The sequence below is a fragment of the Grampus griseus genome (genome assembly GCF_964374135.1).
Source record: "Grampus griseus genome assembly, chromosome: 11".
NCBI lineage: Eukaryota > Metazoa > Chordata > Mammalia > Artiodactyla > Delphinidae > Grampus > Grampus griseus.
Window position 1 is genome coordinate 1,501,860 of NC_139005.1, and position 16,298 is coordinate 1,518,157.

Genomic DNA, 16,298 nt, shown 5'->3' on the forward strand with positions numbered 1-16,298 from the left:
CTCGCAGCGGGGCTGGGAGCAGGCCCGGGGCTCCGCGCTCCCCCGCTGCCCTCCCAGGGGCGCCCCAAGGCCAGGCCTCGGGCGGGAGCTGCCGTCCTCCTTAGGGGCCTGGGGACACTCCGTGCGCCCATCTGGGGAGGTCAGCGGGCAGGGGCCGCCATCCCGGCTGCTGGCTCCTGCGTCCCCTCCCGCCCAAGGAAACCAGGAAGTAGATAGGAAAATACAGGCTTTATTTGTCATCTGAAACAACAAACCAGAAATATAATTTTGCCTTTAAAAATCTCTGTCTTAGGCTAAAGACACCACCACTGACAACGTCCAGCCTTCCCTGACTCCCTTTAGAAAATCCCCAGGTCTGGTGTCAGCCGGCACCAGAAGAAGGAAGACTGCAGGCCAGCCCGGTGGGCAGCCTGCACCCGGCCCCCTCTACCCCTGTCCTGCCTCAGAACCATGTTCTGACGGCCTCCCCCGGGCCACTCCCTAGACTCGCAGCCGTCGCAGAGCCCGAAACCGGCCTCCTGCCACCTGACCCTCCGTAAGCGGCGGGGAGGCTGATGTCCTGCAGAGCGAGGCCCAGGACTCGCCGGGATCGCACTCCCCAGGAGGGCAGACCTCGGAAAGGGGACCGGTGAACCCCACCCTGCACTGCCCCCTCCCACGCCCACCCTCAGCCTCTGTCCCTTTGGGGGGGCGGGTTACGGGTAACGAGCAGATGGGCCCCTGGGCCCTTGCTCTGGTTTGGGCCCCAGTCCAGGTGCCACGAGGACTCTGGGAAGTCAGACTGAGCTGACAGAACGCTGGGAAAAGGACCCCATTACTGAGACCTCTGAGCAGGACGGGGGGGTCCTTTCGCTGCTCCCGGGGTCTGTTTGGTATATGCTGGCAGGAGGATCACAGAGGATGAGCCAGTCCCCGCCCTGGGGTCACGGGCCCAGAGATGCTGAGGGTGGGGCATGGCAGTGGGAGGTGCAGAGCAACGGTTCTCGGGCCGCAGGCTGTGGGAGTGGGAGCGGTGCGCGTCCCCACGGGGCCTGGCGGGGACATACTTGGGCAGCGCGGAGGATGAGTCCGGTGGTGCGTGGCCAGGCTCTCGGGAGGCCACCATCCACACACGCTGCATCTTCCAGGCCTCTGGGCAGGCGTCCCTGGAAATCCCAGCAGGAGAGGTGTGAGTGGGTTACCATGGTGACGGGCAGTCTCATCCGGCAGCACCACCTTGGCCTCTTGAGAGGATCTGGAAGGAATCCTCGTGCCGTGGGCTTGGGTTTCTCCCCATCCGCCGCAGGAGGTTGCATAAGCAAGCAGCAGGTTGTGTGGCCCGAGGGCTGAGACCACGGGGGACGCCTGGCTCCGCTCCCCGAGGTCCCACGACCTCTGTCCCTAAGTGACTGTGTGTGTGATGCCGAGCTCGAGCGGGAACGATTAGTGACCCGGAGCCGGGTGGTTGGTGGTGCAGGGACAGATGGCTTTGGAGAGGGCGTGGTGCTGGGTTGCCAAGTGCTGGTCCAGATGGCTGGGCTGGGCTGAATGCACAGTGGTACCAGCCATCGGAAGCTGGGCCCAACATCTTCCTGGCTTAGAAGAGAGTCGCAGAAACCGGCCCCGCACCCCCAGACGCAGATAAGGTGGGTTGAGCCAGAGGAGGGGGGTGTCACCGGCTGTGACTGTACCGGGAGCCGCAGCGGTACGGGGGCGCTGGGTCCAGGAGTCTTTGCTCGCACACACACATCTTTTCTGCCCGTGGGCCAGAGCGTTTGTGGTCCAGAGGGGAGCGTCAGTGTACTGATACCTTCCGGACGCTCCGGTGTCCGTGGAGACACGGGCCCGTTTGCTGGCGGGCTGGGGGGAAGGTGGGAAGGGGGCGGGAGGGGGGCTGGCGTGCCCCCCGGCCCCGCCCTGGGCTCTCAGGCCACAGAGGAGACCTGCTTCCGGTCCTCGTGCTCGCCCTCCGCGTCGCCCATCAGCGGCTGGCGCTTCCTGAGCTCCCGGTGGTACTTGGCCATGAGGGAGGCGTAGATGCAGCCGTAGGCAGCGGCCACCACCATCATGATGCAGACCACACCGCACAGCACCCCCGCGATGATCACGGTGCCGACGGCCCGCCGCACGCTCACGGGCCGGGGCCTCTGCTTCTGGGGGCAGGCGGTGCTGGGCTCGGGCTCGGGCTCGGGGCCCGGCTTGGGCTTGGGAGGCTCCGGGCTGGCCTTGGTGCAGGGTGGCCCGGGGACCTCCAGCCCGGCTGAGCTGCTCTGGTCCTCCAGCTGGGAGCAGTAGTTGAACATCTCCATGGGGACCACGCGCATGTCCTTCCCCCTCAGCTCCTTGGGCAGGGTGCAGGCCAGCTGATCCAGGCGCCCCCCTGCATCAGGAGAGAGAAAAGGGGGGCTGAGGCCGGCACTCCCTCCCCCAGCCCCAGGTCCCCACACAGAGGCCCGGGAGGCCTAGTTTCCATCCGCAGCACTATCAATCCTGGAGCGAAGGGGAGAGGTTAGGGGGACTGGCGTACGGCGCCCAGTGACGGGGAGGCGGGTACACGTGTCACGGCGTTTAACCCGCGCAGAAGCCTCAGAAGACGGACGGTGTCCCTGCTCCCATCTGATAGAGAAACAAACGTTCCCACCTCCCCTGCCCCCAGAGTCAAGCTGGCCCCCGGGTGCTCAGGAAAGGGGGGCCAGGAGCCCTGCCAGGCGGCAGCCCGTGCCTGTCCTAACTGACCTCTCCACTGACCGCCGTCCGTGACCCCCGGCTCTGCTCTCCCCAGCAACTGCTCCCCCCGCGCCCCTCCCGCCCACACAAAGGACAGAGGTCAGAGCCTCGGCCCTGCTCCTCCACGCGGGCGGGACCGTGGTTCCTAAGACTCCTCCTTGGAAGAGGGAGAGGGGGGCCCAGGGACAGCAGTTTCCTCCTTGAGGGCAGTGGTGGCCCCCTCAGCAGCCCGGCCACAGCACCCGTGAGCGCAGTGGCATCTTGGGAGGACACCCTGAGGACCCCCGAGGGCAGAGGAGGGCGTGCGGGCAGCGCAGGCTCAGCCCGCGGCCTGGGCGGGGAGGGTGCAGCGCACAGGTGGGGCGAGAGGAAGAGGAGCTGCCCAGACGGCCCCCTTTTGGCCTCTTCGGGCAGCCCGAGATCTAGACGCAGGCGCGGCCCCCAGGGAAGCGCCTGGGCTCCTGCAGCCCCACCGCCGCGGTCTCCTCACACAATAGACATCAGTCCTCCCCGGGTGCTGAGGAAAAGGGCCCAGGTTTTTGTTCTGGTTTGGTCTGCATTGTTTTGGAGGAGCGCATGGCGGAAGATAACTCTACTAGTGAAAAGTTCCTAAAGTGTACGTTCCCCCTCCATGCCCTTCAGCTCCCGGTGACCGATGACTGGAGGGGCAAGGATGTCCCCTGCAGATCACACATCGGTCTGGCTCTCCAGACCCCTGTCCAAGGCTTACATCCCGTGAACTGTGTCCAGGGCCTTTGCACGGGCGGGGGCTGGGCGTGGAGACGCAGCCGCCCTACCTCCCTGCTCCCAAAACCTGAGGCTGACTCCCTCCCGGCCAGGACATCCGCAAGTCACTTTACCTATCGAATTGCTGAGGAGTCTCGATTTTCCAGGCTGTCAATAAGAATGGCCGTCTCAGCTGCAGCTCAGTTAGGGTTCAAGTGGGTCACGTACATGGTAGGATATTTGGAAACTGGAAACCATGCAAGTGTTACTATTTCTCCTCTCACAAAAACGGGAGAAATTATCACAGGGACTAACATTTTATGGTACTTTATCGTTTGTAAAATGTTTTTAATTAACTAACGTGAGAATATTATGCAAATAATTAAATTGTGGAAACACTGTGAAACAAAGGGAGTAAGACTTTGACGAAAGCATTAGCGTTCGCTTCACATCGATTCACTCGTTCAGCAGATTCATGGAGCCCTACTTCCTGCTGGACACCAAACTGTGTCTAATTAAGCCCGGTTAATATTATGACTTCCGCCAGCCAGTGGACATATAAATGAGTAAGTTTTATTGCGGACTCACTTTATGCTGGGTCCTTTTCCAGACGCTTTCCATGAATTACCTACCTACTCCACACAGTGATTCTCTGAGATAGATTCTCTGAGATTGGCCCCATTTCACAGACGAGGGTGCAGCCACAGAGAGGTCAGTGAGCTCTCCCGAGATCACACACAGCTAGTACGTGGCAGAGCCACGAGGCAAAACCGGACCTGGCGCTTTTAGCCAGCAGGCTTACTTTTCTGCCCTTGTCCATTTCATTTAATCATTCCGAAGGTCATTCTAGAACTTTCCCGGGTCACCGAAAGGGGGAGCATTTGGCTTCTTAGTAAAAGCTTTGATAATAGAACTTCTAGGGAGAAGGAGTTGAGATCATCGTCAGAAAGAAAATGTGACTGCATTTGTGGATTTGAACTCGATTCCACCCTCCTGGCACTGTGGGTACTTAAGAGATGGCTGCATTATTCAGAGGAGCGAGGGTGTTTTGTTTTGGTTATTTTTGCCGTACGCGGGCCTCCCACTGTTGTGGCCTCTCGCGTTGCGGAGCACAGGCTCCGGACGCGCAGGCTCAGCGGCCATGGCTCACGGGCCCAGCCACTCCGCAGCATGTGGGATCTTCCCGGACCGGGGCACGAACCCGCGTCCCCTGCATCGGCAGGCGGACTCTCAACCACTGCGCCACCAGGGAAGCCCGCGAGGGTGGTTTTATCCCTCCTCCTCCCGGGCCAGGGAAGCCTAGAGGCAGAGGACAATGATACTGTGTGTTTAAGTCCATCCTGAAACCTACAGAAGTGAGAGCCAGTTACAGAGAGTCAGCCTGAGGAGACAGGGCAGAGCAAGGCGGCTGGGAGCGGAGGGGATGGGAAGAAGGGGGCCGCGGAGCCCCTGTGCCCGCCGGTGGCCAGGCCGGGCCCACTCCTCCCCGACCTGACCCGTGCTCACCTCGGTAGGAGAACCACTCTAGCCAGTGCTTGAAGTCCCGCAGGTGGCAGTCGCACTCCCAGGGGTTGTCCCCCACCTGCAGCAGCTGCAGGCTGGCCAGGGGCTCGAAGGTCCGCCGGTCCAGGCTCTGCAGGCGGTTGGCGCGCAGGAACAGGGAGCGCAGGGCGGGGAGCCCGTCAAAGAGGCCGGGTGGGAGCCGGGCCAGGCCGTTGAGGGACAGGTCGAGGTGGCGCAGGCGCGCCAGGGGCCGCAGCAGCTCGGGGTCCAGGGCACGGAGGCTGTTGTTGCGCAGCTGCAGCTCCGTCAGGTTGGCCAGCCCCCCGAAGGCGGCGCGCGGCAGCCCGTCCAGGAAGTTGTTGGAGAGGTCCAGCCGCTGCAGGCCCGACAGGCCAGCGAAGGCCCCGGCGGGCAGGGAGCTCAGCCTGTTGTTCAGGAGCAGCAGGCTGCGGGTGGCGGCCGGCAGGTCCGCGGGCAGCGCGGCGAGGCCCCGGCCGCTGCAGTCCACCTGCAGGCCGTGGCCGTCGCACGTGCAGGGCAGGGGGCAGGCGGGGGCAGCCTCCGCCGTGCACAGGGCGATCCAACAGGTGAGCCCTGCGGGACAGACGGGGCATGGCAGGACTGCGGGTCGCCACTCCCACTGCCTTCCCCTCCCATCCGCCTCCCATCACGCGGCCTCGCGCCGATCCCCTTTGGCCCAACCACGCGCGGTGCCTAGCGCTTCCTGACCACGTAGAAACACAACTAACCCCCCGCAGCACGTCCACGTGGACGGACACCACCGGGCAGCCAGGGTCCCCACACGGCCCCGACACCACAGACGCTGATGCGACAGAGGATGTGAGGGTGTCAGAGGGGCCGCCCCATGTTCCTCTCCCAGGGCCGCTGCCATGGAAGGATTCTGTCCAGAGAAAGTGGCTCTGCTTCCTTCCCCTCTGCACCGCACCCCCCCACAACCACCACCTGGAGCTGCACGGGGCTGATGGCCGTGCATGGGAGGGGCCGCGCTGCACACACGAAGGGGCACACCGACCCCTGCCACCACTTCCCCGGTCTGCATGAGTCCCACATCCAAGGTGGGCCAGCGACTCAGGGTGACGAGGGAGCCCGGGCCCGCCCGGGCCCCACCCCAGAGACCACTGTGGAAACGGCAGGGTGAGATGCTGAGTTCCACGTCCACGTGGAGGATGCTGGGGTGCGAGCCCCCAAAGTTGTGGGCCCGGGGCAAGTCCCACATCTGTTCTCACTTTACAGCCAGCTTGCCCTTAGCCTGGGCCCCTGTCCCCAATTTCCGCAGGACAGATCTGTTGACAGAATTCCTTTCACGGTCCCATGCTTTGCCCAGGGCCCCTGTGGCAGGGCTGCAGGGGGACGGGTGCTCAGAGAACAGTCCCGCAGGGCAGCTCGTTCCGTGGCCCACCCTTCTAAGAGTGACTGCAAAGCCCCCGACTGTCCCCCAGGGTGTCCCTGTGGAAGGGGAGGATCCCACCGGGCCGGGAGGAAAGGCCCCAGCCGAGGAGTGCTGGCCGCTCGGCTCCAGCTGGAGGGGCAGAGCTGCTCTGACCAGGGGTCTGGAGGGGACGGTCCTGAGTCTGTGTCTAGTAGGGGTCTGCTGTCTGGTGTCCCAAAGGGCAGACCCTGAAGGAACAGGGTGGGACCGCACCCCCCTTTCCTGGAGGATCGGTGACTCCTGAGAGGCACCTGCCAGGCTGACACCTGAGCATCTTTGTTCTCGGCAGGAAATGAGCACAGGCACGGCCATGGACGCCAACTGGAAGCCCTTCCGGCCACCTGAGGTCACCTGAGGGCCGCTGACCCTCTCGCTGTCTGAGCTGTCTGTGGCCAGGTCAGCCTGTCAGACTACCCCCGCCGTGCCTTGTGGAAGTCAACTGAATTCCTCAGACCTCACTTTCCCCAGCAAAACACTCAACCCATCCAGCCTCCCTCTCAAAAGGACCGACATAACTACAGGTCACTGTCCCCCCCCCCCAAAGAAATTCAGGCTGGCGTTAAAGCTCTGGTGGCAAGAAAACAGAGCCCTGTGTCGCGAGGTGTTGAGTGATTCCAAAGGAGGCTGAGAGGGGAGCTGGGTCCCTCGGGATCAGCTGCTCTGCGGGGTGAGTAATTGAGGCCGCTTGTGTCTTGGGGCGGCAGCATCACAGGGCTGACCGTGCGAGGGCAGGAGTCAGGGACGTCCCTCGAGACCATTCTTACCTCTTACCCTGTAGCCTTGACCCTTCACCTCGTGAAGAGAATTCCCAGGGCTTCCTTCACCCGACAGCTCACAAGGTTCCCTTGTGGGGAGTGGGCGGCCTCTGTCTCCCCATATGCAGAAGGAGGGGCTGGACCCGCTCCCCAAGGCCCCTTCCAGTGTCACGTCCCCAGAGCCCCCTGGTTCCCCCCCGTCTCGGAGCTACGGGGGCTGAGCCCTAAGGGAGGCCTCCAGGCCCACCCAGCTGATGGCCGAGCAAGGAGAGGGCGGTTTGCCATTAGGGCAGCAGGACTTGCTGGGGCCCCTGGGGGTGGAAGCAGACCCACCTGGGGGGACAGAGCTGCCTGTGGAGCCCCTGCCCCCGACCCGCCCGCCACAGAGCTCAGAAGCAGCTCTTCCCCCGGCACCGTGGGCAGGGCTGCGGGGACTGGGCCCTTCTTCCCAGACCCAGGCCATGGACACCTGGGAAGAGCATCCCTGCATCCCCGCTAAGCCGACCCCCGCCTCCACTCACAAGAGATCTGCCTCCACAGCGGGGCAAACCAGGTGCTCAGCTCGGGGCCGCTGCCCGGGGCCAGCATGGTGGCTGCACGGCTGTCAGGCCCGGCACCTCGAGGGAGAGAGAAGCCGCTTGTCCGCTCGGTCAGTCCTGAGAGAGAGGGAGAGAGAGCTGAGCGGAAGCGGGTGTCAGGCCGGTGCAGCCCCGGGTTATGGAGGGGGCCCGGTGTCTCTTTACCCTCCCCTCCTGTGTTCTTGGCTCTGATTCCCTGGGCGGGGTAGGGGGGTGGGAGAAAGAGGAGCAAGGGGGCTGAGAAGCCAGGAGCCTCTGCCTCCGTCGACAGCAGGGGGCGCGTGGAGGGGCAGGCGGGCATCCCAGGAGCCCTGGGGCTGGAGACAGTGCTGAGGCCAGTGCTGGGCGATGCAGGAGCCGTCCACCCGCCCTGCATCCCTCACCTCCCGCCCAGCCTCTCCCCGCCTCTTCTTGTCTCCCTGGATGATCTCGTAAACGTGTTCGGAGCCACGTGGCCTCCTCGGCCTCTGGGCTTCCCCCACGTCCCAGGCGCGGAAATCATCGAGAGCCAGCTGGCCCCCCAGCCCCACTGTGCTCTTACCATGGCCCCCGAGGAGGCCGAGACCAGGCCCCGCGTAGGGGCGGCCGTTGGCTCGCGGGTGAGGCCCAGGCCCGGCTCTTGCCACGGGGAAGCCCCCTGCTTGCCCTCCGCGGTCTCCCGGGGGGTGAGCGGCCGTGCTCTGTCTTCTGCCGCCGGCAGGTCTGGGATAAACCTCATCAGCGCAGGGGCTCGTGCTGCAGCCGCTGCCGTCGGGGCACAGGGGCAGGGAGAGGGCGAGGCTGCAGCGCAGAGAGCGGCTCCTCTTCCCGAGGGGCGAGGGGGCCTCCCCCTTCCCAGGTGACCTGCCCTGCTCCCACTCCCTTCCAGGCGTGGCCAGGGGCCCGTCACAGGGGCGGGAAAGGGGACTGCGGGCCCCCTGCCGCCAGCCCAGCGCGAGGTGGCGAACGGACAGAGACGGGCCAGCAGCCTCCCCTGCTCGGTGGCCACGCTGGACCCGGGGGCCCCAGGCTGCAGCCTCCCGCTCCCCTCCCACAGCCGCCTTAATTCTGGGAGCCCGAGGGGCTAATGGCAGAGCAGAGCGGAGCTGAGGGGTGGGGGCAGCCGCTGGAACCTCAGCATCTAAGCAGGGTCTCCCTCAGGCACTGGGGGCCTCTTCCGTCTCCTCCCCGCTTACCGCTGCCAAGCAGCCTCCTGGCCCCATGAGCCCACGAGCGCCACAGCCCCGGGGGCCCGCAGCTGGGCCCTGGCAAGGGCGCCCGCTCAGGATGGGGCCCGCCGGGGAGGGGGACCGCTCGGGGGGCCTGTCTGTCACCTGGGCTTCGCCCCCCACCAGGGGGTTCGCAGAGGCTGCAGAGCGAGTCGCACTGGGCAGATGTGGGGCGAGGAGTGCAGACCCACATGCCTATAGGATGGATCTGGGGCCCTGGGCTGGGGGCGGAGCAGATGCCCAGAGCAGCTGAGGGGTCCTTTCCAGCTACCCTCCCAGGGCCAGGTCCCCGGGGCTCCTGGCTCAGACTCCCGGGTCAGGGAGGGCTCTGGGTTCGAATCCCTGCCGGCTGCTCCCTCGCTGTGTAACTTAAACAGATCACGGAAACCCTCTGGGCCTCGGTTTCCTTATCTCTCAGGGTGATGACCAGAACACACTGCCCTCCGTGGGGGTCAATCTGGTCGGGGGAGGAGAGCTAGCATTTGCTGAATTCAGGATACATCATCTTGCAAGGCAGTCTAGGGGACTCCAAGCTTGGACCTGAGCCCCAGGTAGACGTAGGGAGACGTCAGTGCCCTGTGTCCGCGGGGAGGGGCGGCGGCTTCCAGCGCGTCTGCGGGACCTCTCTTTCTTGGTCCCCCAGTCTCACACCTGGGTGTCTGTCTCTGTGCCTGGGCCCGTGCCAGGCCAGCAGCCGTCACATGGCGGTCACCGTGGGCTGCGCTCGCACACAGCCTCCCAGGCCTCCATCACTGAGGACGCCGTCCACCCTCTCCGTGAGCCTCGGCCCCGACCCCTGGAATAGTCCCACACTCCTCTCGCCAGCGAGGACCCGCAGGTCGGCAGCTCACAGCGCCCACACGGTGTCAGGGGGGTCAGCAGCCAGCCAGGCTCAGAGGTGGAGACCAGCGTGCCTGGTCACGCGGCCGGTCAGGGACACAGGCCCGCTCCCTGGGGACTGTCCCCCAGCAGTGGCCCCTGGGGGGAGACACGTGTGTGCGCTGAGCGGGGTGCACACACAGGCTCCCAACACAGCGTGTGATGCAGACCACCCCCCCAGAGAGCGTGCAGCCACACACACGCACGCGGGTGCACTCACGCGCGCGCTGGCAGCCCTCCAGCATCCTCAGATGCTATCACTCCCGCAGTTCCCGCATGCCCCCGGCAGACAGATGCACGGGGGGACCTCCAGCCCGGAAGCAGGGCCTAGAGAAGCCCCCCGAGGGCCGCCCCCAACCCAGGACCCTTTCCACACTCAGACCCACGCCCTGGGATCTCTGGAGAAACGTGACGGGAACAAGGCCCCACAGGTCCATGGGACTGTAGCCTGCGCTCCCTGGGGACCACAGAAGCACCCCTCAGGCGCTGTGGGGTCCATCACCCTGCCCTCCAGCCCACCTCCAACCCAGGACCCCTTCCGGCCCCCAGAACCCTCTACCTCGTTAGGAAAGGGGTGACCTACATTAGGATGCCAGGAGCACAGCGGCTCAGGCAGGCATGGCCACTGCGGAATAAATTCACGCCGTCTGGGAGGGAAGTCCCCACCCAGGTGGGGGAACGGGCAACGGAAACGAGTGAGGTGGCAGTGTCGGGGCTCCAAGCCCCACAGCCTGTGGGCATTTCTGTCCCAGTCCCAGGGACAGGGACACAGAGAGGAGGGTGGACCCAGTGGGGTCCCCAGCCTCCTTCGCTGGGCTCTGCTGAGAGAATCAGGATAGAGGATGGGGCTGAGGAGCTGCAGGCCGAGCGACCCCCCCGCCCAGGAGAGGAACACGGGCTCTGGGCCCCAGCCCTCTGCTACTCCAGCGTGGGCCACGGGCCAGCAGCAGCAGCCTCGCCAGGAGCTTCCCAGACCCAGCCCAGGCCAGTGGGGCCGGGATCTGCCTCTTAACAAGACCTCAGGCCATTCACCTACCTGGTCACGTCCGAGAGGCCCTGGGCCAGGTCACTTCTCTCCCGGCAGCGCAGACCCCAGCACCTCCCGGGAGGCGCGGCAGGGGATGGCCGGGGCCGGGGCAGCCGGGGGCGGCAGCGATGGGGGATGCTGGCGGTAACAGCTCTGCAGGAGGGCTCCGCATGGGGAGAAAGCATGCCCGCGGGGAAACACCTGTGTATGGTTCCCAGTCCCCGCAACAACTGTCTGGGGTCAGCAGCACTGCTGACACCATTTTGCGGATGGGGACACTGGAGGCTGGGGACAGGTAGTAACTTGCCTAAGGGCAGGCAGTGGGAGGGTGCAGCCAGGGCCCAGGCGGCCTGGCGACAGAGCTACCGACCAGCGGCCTCAGGAGCCTGGAGGCGGCTCTGCTGACCCGCCTGCGCGTGGAGGCTCCTGGAGCAGGGGGAGGGCTGCACCCTCGCGTTTGTGCAGCGCTTCACGCCGACCGGCGTCTCCTCGTCCTTCCGCTGCCTCTCTACGCCCGACGTGGGTACCCTCATCAAGCCGGGTCGCCCCCTCCCCGCCAGCCTTCCTCCCAGGGGCATCACAGATGCAGTGGGGAGAGGGAGGCAGGGGTCTTGCTGGGGAGGGGGTGGCGGGCTGAGGTGAGGAGGTGGGCTGGGAGTCCCGCGGGGGTGGCAGCAGGGCAGAAGGGCCCACGGGCTCCTGCGGAGTCACGTGGGGTGTGGCAGCCCCCCGAGACTGGGGGTGCGGGGGCGAGGACGGCTTCCCTTCCCCACGGGAGGAGCAGCCTGCCTCGCTCCCACCCCCGCCGACGCCCAGGTTAGGGTGGGCGCCCTGACCCCTCTGTGCTTCTGCCCCCCATTCCTCCTCCGGCCAGGGTTGGCTCAGTCTCCAGCCGGAAACCTCCAGCAAACCCACCCAGGCCTGGCGTCCGCACCCGTCCTCTGGTGCTGCGTGGTCACGTCCATCCCCCCAAGTCAGTGTCCAAGCCGCACAGCCATCAGCGCCCACTGTGCCTTGACCTGGGGCTCCTGCCCCCTGGGACGTCTTGCTGGCCTGCCGTGTACCCCCTCCCCAGGGATCTCCCTTTGATCAAGGTTCCCCAACCCGGGACAAGGCCTCTGCGCCCCTCCATTGTGCAGACAGGTGAAGGTCACGGGCTACCGAGCGGCAGGGCCGGGACGGAGGCCATGCCTGGGGCTTCAAGGGCAGCCCCTTCCCACCCGCCCGGCCGGGCTGAGGGGCACCCGGACAGGGGGACAGCGGGCGCCCGCGCTGAGCCCCGGGGGTGCCGTCCAGGCCGCGCGCTCCACCTGCAGCCGCCGGTCTGGCCTTCCAGGCCCTTCCCACCTCTTCCCTGCCTGGCATCCCCGTAACACACGCGGCCCAGGCAGCGCGGAAGCTGGTTTTTTTAAATCTCTAAATTTGTACTTGGAACAGACAAACCCCCTGGTGCATTTTTAAACGCGTGCCCCGTTCTCATGCCCGCCTTCCTGCAGCCTCGTTTCCTTGTCATCCTTCCTTGTCAGACATTCCCACTCCCAACCAGACCCTCTGGAAAGCGAAGAAAAACCCCCATCACCCCTCGCAGAAGCTGCTCTTGGGCCCGCGGGCCTGGCTCGGGGGCGAGGGGTTGGACCCGGGCAGGCAGGGTGGAGAGGCCTGATCTGTGTAGGAGGAGGGGGGAGGCCTCCCCAGGCACCCCAGCCCTAAAACACCCCCCTCCCCGTGCCCCTCAGCGTTGGGGGCTGAAAATGGGAGCAGGGTTTGCTTGTCCCAGGCGCAGCTTCCAGCCAAACCCCAAAGGAAGCAGATCGGTTGCTGAAGAAGCTCCCCCCACCCCCGTCCTCCTCCTGGCACCCCCAGCCGGCTTCCCTGGTCTCCCTCTCCTGGCAAAGCTGGATGGAGCCTGTGCCGGTGTGGAGGGGGACACGGCCGCGGGTCCCGTCCCAGCTGCGCTCCCCGGCCCATCTCCACACGCTCAGCCCGCCCCCCGGCCCTGTAGTTAGCTAAGCTGCTGGGTGTCGGTCTGAGCCAGGCCCGAGAGCCAGGTGCCAGTGTCCCCACCAGCCACCCCAGACAGGCAGACAGCAGCTCAGGGAGAGGATAAAGGGCCCTGAGAGTGAGCGGGGAGGTTGGGACTCCCGGTCAGACGGCCTCCGTCCTGCCCCGGCCGTATAACAGCCACCCCTAAGCTGAGTCCACCCCGCCCCCCAAGGCTTCCTGAGCTCTTTCGTAGGTAGAGAGGGTGTGCAGCTGGGGGACCCCAGCCCCAACAGGGCCCAGGTGGGCTGGGAGCAGAGCTGGAGCCTCGAGGAAGGGCCGGAGGAAGGGCTCCGAGGCTCCTCTCCCGCATCCACTCCCGGCCACGCCCCCCATACGAGCCGGGGACTCAGGTCCAGCTGGGGGCACCCTCTGCACCCCTGTCCAAGGACAGCCTGCTAGAGGCCAGCGCGCCTCGCTGAGGGCGTCCTGTAGAGGCCGGTCAGCACCCCTGGTCCCTGCCCACGCCTCGGCGCCAGCCCTCCAGCCTGCCACCCCACAGACGTCCTGTGTGCCGGCCCTGTCACCAGCACCCCCTTTCCCCTGGCACCCAAGTCCCTGGGGCTGCCTGCCGAGCCGGGCATGCAGGCGGCACAGGGCTCCTGGCTGGCGCCCCCCATGCTGCAGGGACCGGTTTCTATGCCACCGGGCCTGTCATCCGGCACTGGCAATGCCTCCTCCCCTCCTTCCCCAGCAGAATCCCAGCTCCTGTCCCCAACGCTGGGAGGTCAGAGTTCCCTGTGTCCTTTGGCTGCCCAGGGGTCCGGTCCTGAGCACCGCCCCAGCCCCAGCCACTGCCCCCAGGCAGGAGGCAAAGCAGCTGTCCATGCAGGCAAGGAACCCAGCGGAGATGGGCTCGGCCCCAAGCCTGGCCCCTGCACCCGCCCCCCGCGCCCCTGCCCAGCGCTCGGCACTCACCTTCCGCACCCCAGCGAGCGCCCTGAATCAAGTGGTCTGAGCCGTCCAGTGAGCCCCTCCTGGGGTTCCTGGAGAAAGGAGACAGCAAGCGCAGCGGCACCAGCCTGATCCCCCAGCAGGACCTGGCACGCAGAGCCCCGGCGGGAGGAAGGAACGCCTGAGGCCGTCTCCCACGGCGGGCGGGCGGCCGGGTCTCGGGAGCCGCGGAGAGGGGCAGGCGGGGAGGGGAGCGTGCGTGCGGAGCAGAGAGCAGCGGAGTGACAGCGGGGGAATGTCCGTGATGACAGCGACAGGCGCGCACACGGGAAGGCGGGCGCACGGAAGGCGGGCACACGGGCGCACACACACCGGAGGCGCTCACCCTTGAAACGCTCCCTTTTCAGGGGGAGACGCTGCCATGAACTCCAGCGGGAGGAGGACTGTTTACCAGGTCCTCTATCTTCTCTCCCCACCCCCGCAGGCTCTCCCTGCCCTGGCTGCCGCCCCCTCTGGCTTTATCCCCTCTCCCCTTGCCTTTGGGGACACAGGGGCAGGACCCAGGGGACAAAGGCTCCGGGAAGCTGGGTCTGCATCCTGTTCGGAGGTGGGGGCAGTATCTCCCACCCTGCCTGTAGGAAGGGAAAGCTGATCTGGGTCTCTGTCAAGGGGTGGCTTATTCCAGAGGGGGTACCTGGAGGGGTGCACGGGGGCCCATCTGCCTGGTGGTCCTTCGGAAAGGGGCCCCAGGCCACACAGCCGGGGGCACACGGTCACGCAGAGGTCACTGAGCCTCGTGACCCCTGACCGGGGCTATCTGGGGAGGGAAATGCAGGCAGGCTGGGCCGGGGGCCTGGGGTCAGGTTGCCTGGGGCACCCTGGGGTGAGCCCTGAGGAGGGGCCAAACCCAGCCCCGCCTCCCCGGCCTGGGCTTCTGCTCCTGGCTCTGGGCTGGATGGGAAGAGACTGGTATCAAGAACTCAGAGACGTCTTTACCAGCCAATCAGGACAAAGGAGTGGGAGAAACTGATATTCCAAGGGAAGGCAAGCGTTGATCCAAAGGAAAGAAAGCCAGGCACCGAGTCAGGGGAGGAGTGGAGGCCAGAGCTGGACCCGAGGTGACCTTCCTGGCATCTCTTGAAACCTGCCTGACAGCCGGACACGTGGCATGTTTCTGGCATCCCTCTTCCATTTCGCCTGCTTTCTGGGGGATCCACTGTCAGCCCTGGGTGCAGGTTGAGAGACCCCCCTGACTCAGGATGCTCCCACACCCTCTTCTGTCTGCTCCGCCGTCCGACACAGCAGGGATCCCGTCTCCCACCCCACGCCCATGTCACATGCACCTCACCTGCCCCCAAACACGCTTCCTGTCCCCCAGCTGCAGCAGAGTGTGTGTCCTTCCTGGAGTCTGGGACCCTCTCCTCACCCACGGGGTACATCCCGCTCCTTGAAAACTCAACCAGAGCTCACGTCCTGGTGCACCGTCCCAGGCTAGTGCCCGCGGGACCTTCTTCTCTGACCCATATCACAGAGGACGCGTGGCAGCTTTCTATGGGTGGTTCACCCCCTTTCCTACACCGGGGGCTGTCCCGGAAGAGGGGTCCACCTCGCCAGGCTGGTGAGGAATGAGCCGGAAGGAAGAGCCCAGCCGGGTGGCAGGGGCCCAGAGGCTAGACTGTGTTGCACGCTGACCCGCCATCAGCTGCCTGTTAGCTCCACAGCCCGGGGCTGCCCTGCAGTGACCAGGAGGGATGACCAGGTCTCTGGGGTCCCTGGGCATCAGCTCCCCAGCTGGTACCTAAAAGATGGGCCCCCGCTGACCCCGCAGCCCTCGTACAGGTCAGCACAGTCTGCAGCTGGGTTTCGAGGACAAAGTGGATGGGAGGGTGCGGGGCACGATGGAGTTTCTGCCCCCCCGCGGCATGCTCCCCCCCAGGGAGGGTTTCTGTGTGTGCAGCACAGCTGTTTTGTTTCGCCGTCTGTGATGACAAAGATGGCAGGTGACAGCCAGGACGCAGAGCAAAGAGGTGCATCTCCATACGCCGCCTGCCGCCTGTGGCCTCACTGAGGCTCTTTGTCTGCCAGCTGAGCGCGGGTCCTAGAGAAAAGCTGCTTTGCAGGAAGGCAGGCAGAGGGAAGGCGGGTCCCGGCCCCGAAGGGGGACAGGCCGGGCTGGGGCAGGAGGAAGGGGGTCCCATCGCTCCTCCTCCATCCGACTGTGGTAGGTCCCCCTGGGGACCGAGGTCGGGCTCTAACACAAGGACCCGCCAAGCACAGGCCCCGAGGGGGAAGCAGCCTGGAAGGATGGAGGCCTTGCCTGCCCTCGGCCGGGCCTGGCTCTCTCTTCACCATGCGCTCTGCCCTGCCTGCAAAGTCCAGCACCAAGGGCTATTCTCTGCTGCACACAGCAGGCTTCCAGGAGGTGCTGGGGGCAGGGTGGCCAGCCCGGGGTCCACTGGAGCGAGGGAACGGGGGCCGAGGGCCGCCCTGGAGTCTCTCAGGAGAAGGCTGGGCTCTCGTGGTGTCTGGGGT

General features: G+C 65.7%; 3 protein-coding genes across 3 annotated transcripts in view; 1 reads left to right on the forward strand and 2 right to left on the reverse strand.

Annotated features, from left to right (window-relative positions):
- CACNA2D4 (calcium voltage-gated channel auxiliary subunit alpha2delta 4) overlaps window positions 1–16,298 on the forward strand; it is a gene marked incomplete at both ends in the record, with an annotated part of 97,063 nt that overhangs the window by 68,697 nt on the left and 12,068 nt on the right. The gene's annotated exons all lie outside the window — the stretch shown is intronic.
- LRTM2 (leucine rich repeats and transmembrane domains 2) lies at window positions 1,905–7,728 on the reverse strand (the record flags this gene model as incomplete). Its single annotated transcript, XM_082665288.1, has 3 exons — window positions 1,905–2,359; window positions 4,939–5,529; window positions 7,662–7,728. The coding sequence occupies 3 exons, from the start codon at window positions 7,726–7,728 to the stop codon at window positions 1,905–1,907; spliced, it is 1,113 nt and encodes a 370-aa protein (XP_082521414.1).
- On the reverse strand, window positions 7,750–15,205 carry LOC309829330 (uncharacterized protein; the record flags this gene model as incomplete). The annotated part of the gene is made up of 4 exons (XM_082665200.1): window positions 7,750–7,796; window positions 8,260–8,462; window positions 13,791–14,165; window positions 15,193–15,205. 4 exons carry the CDS (start codon window positions 15,203–15,205, stop codon window positions 7,791–7,793), a joined length of 597 nt encoding a protein of 198 aa, XP_082521326.1. The 3' UTR covers window positions 7,750–7,790.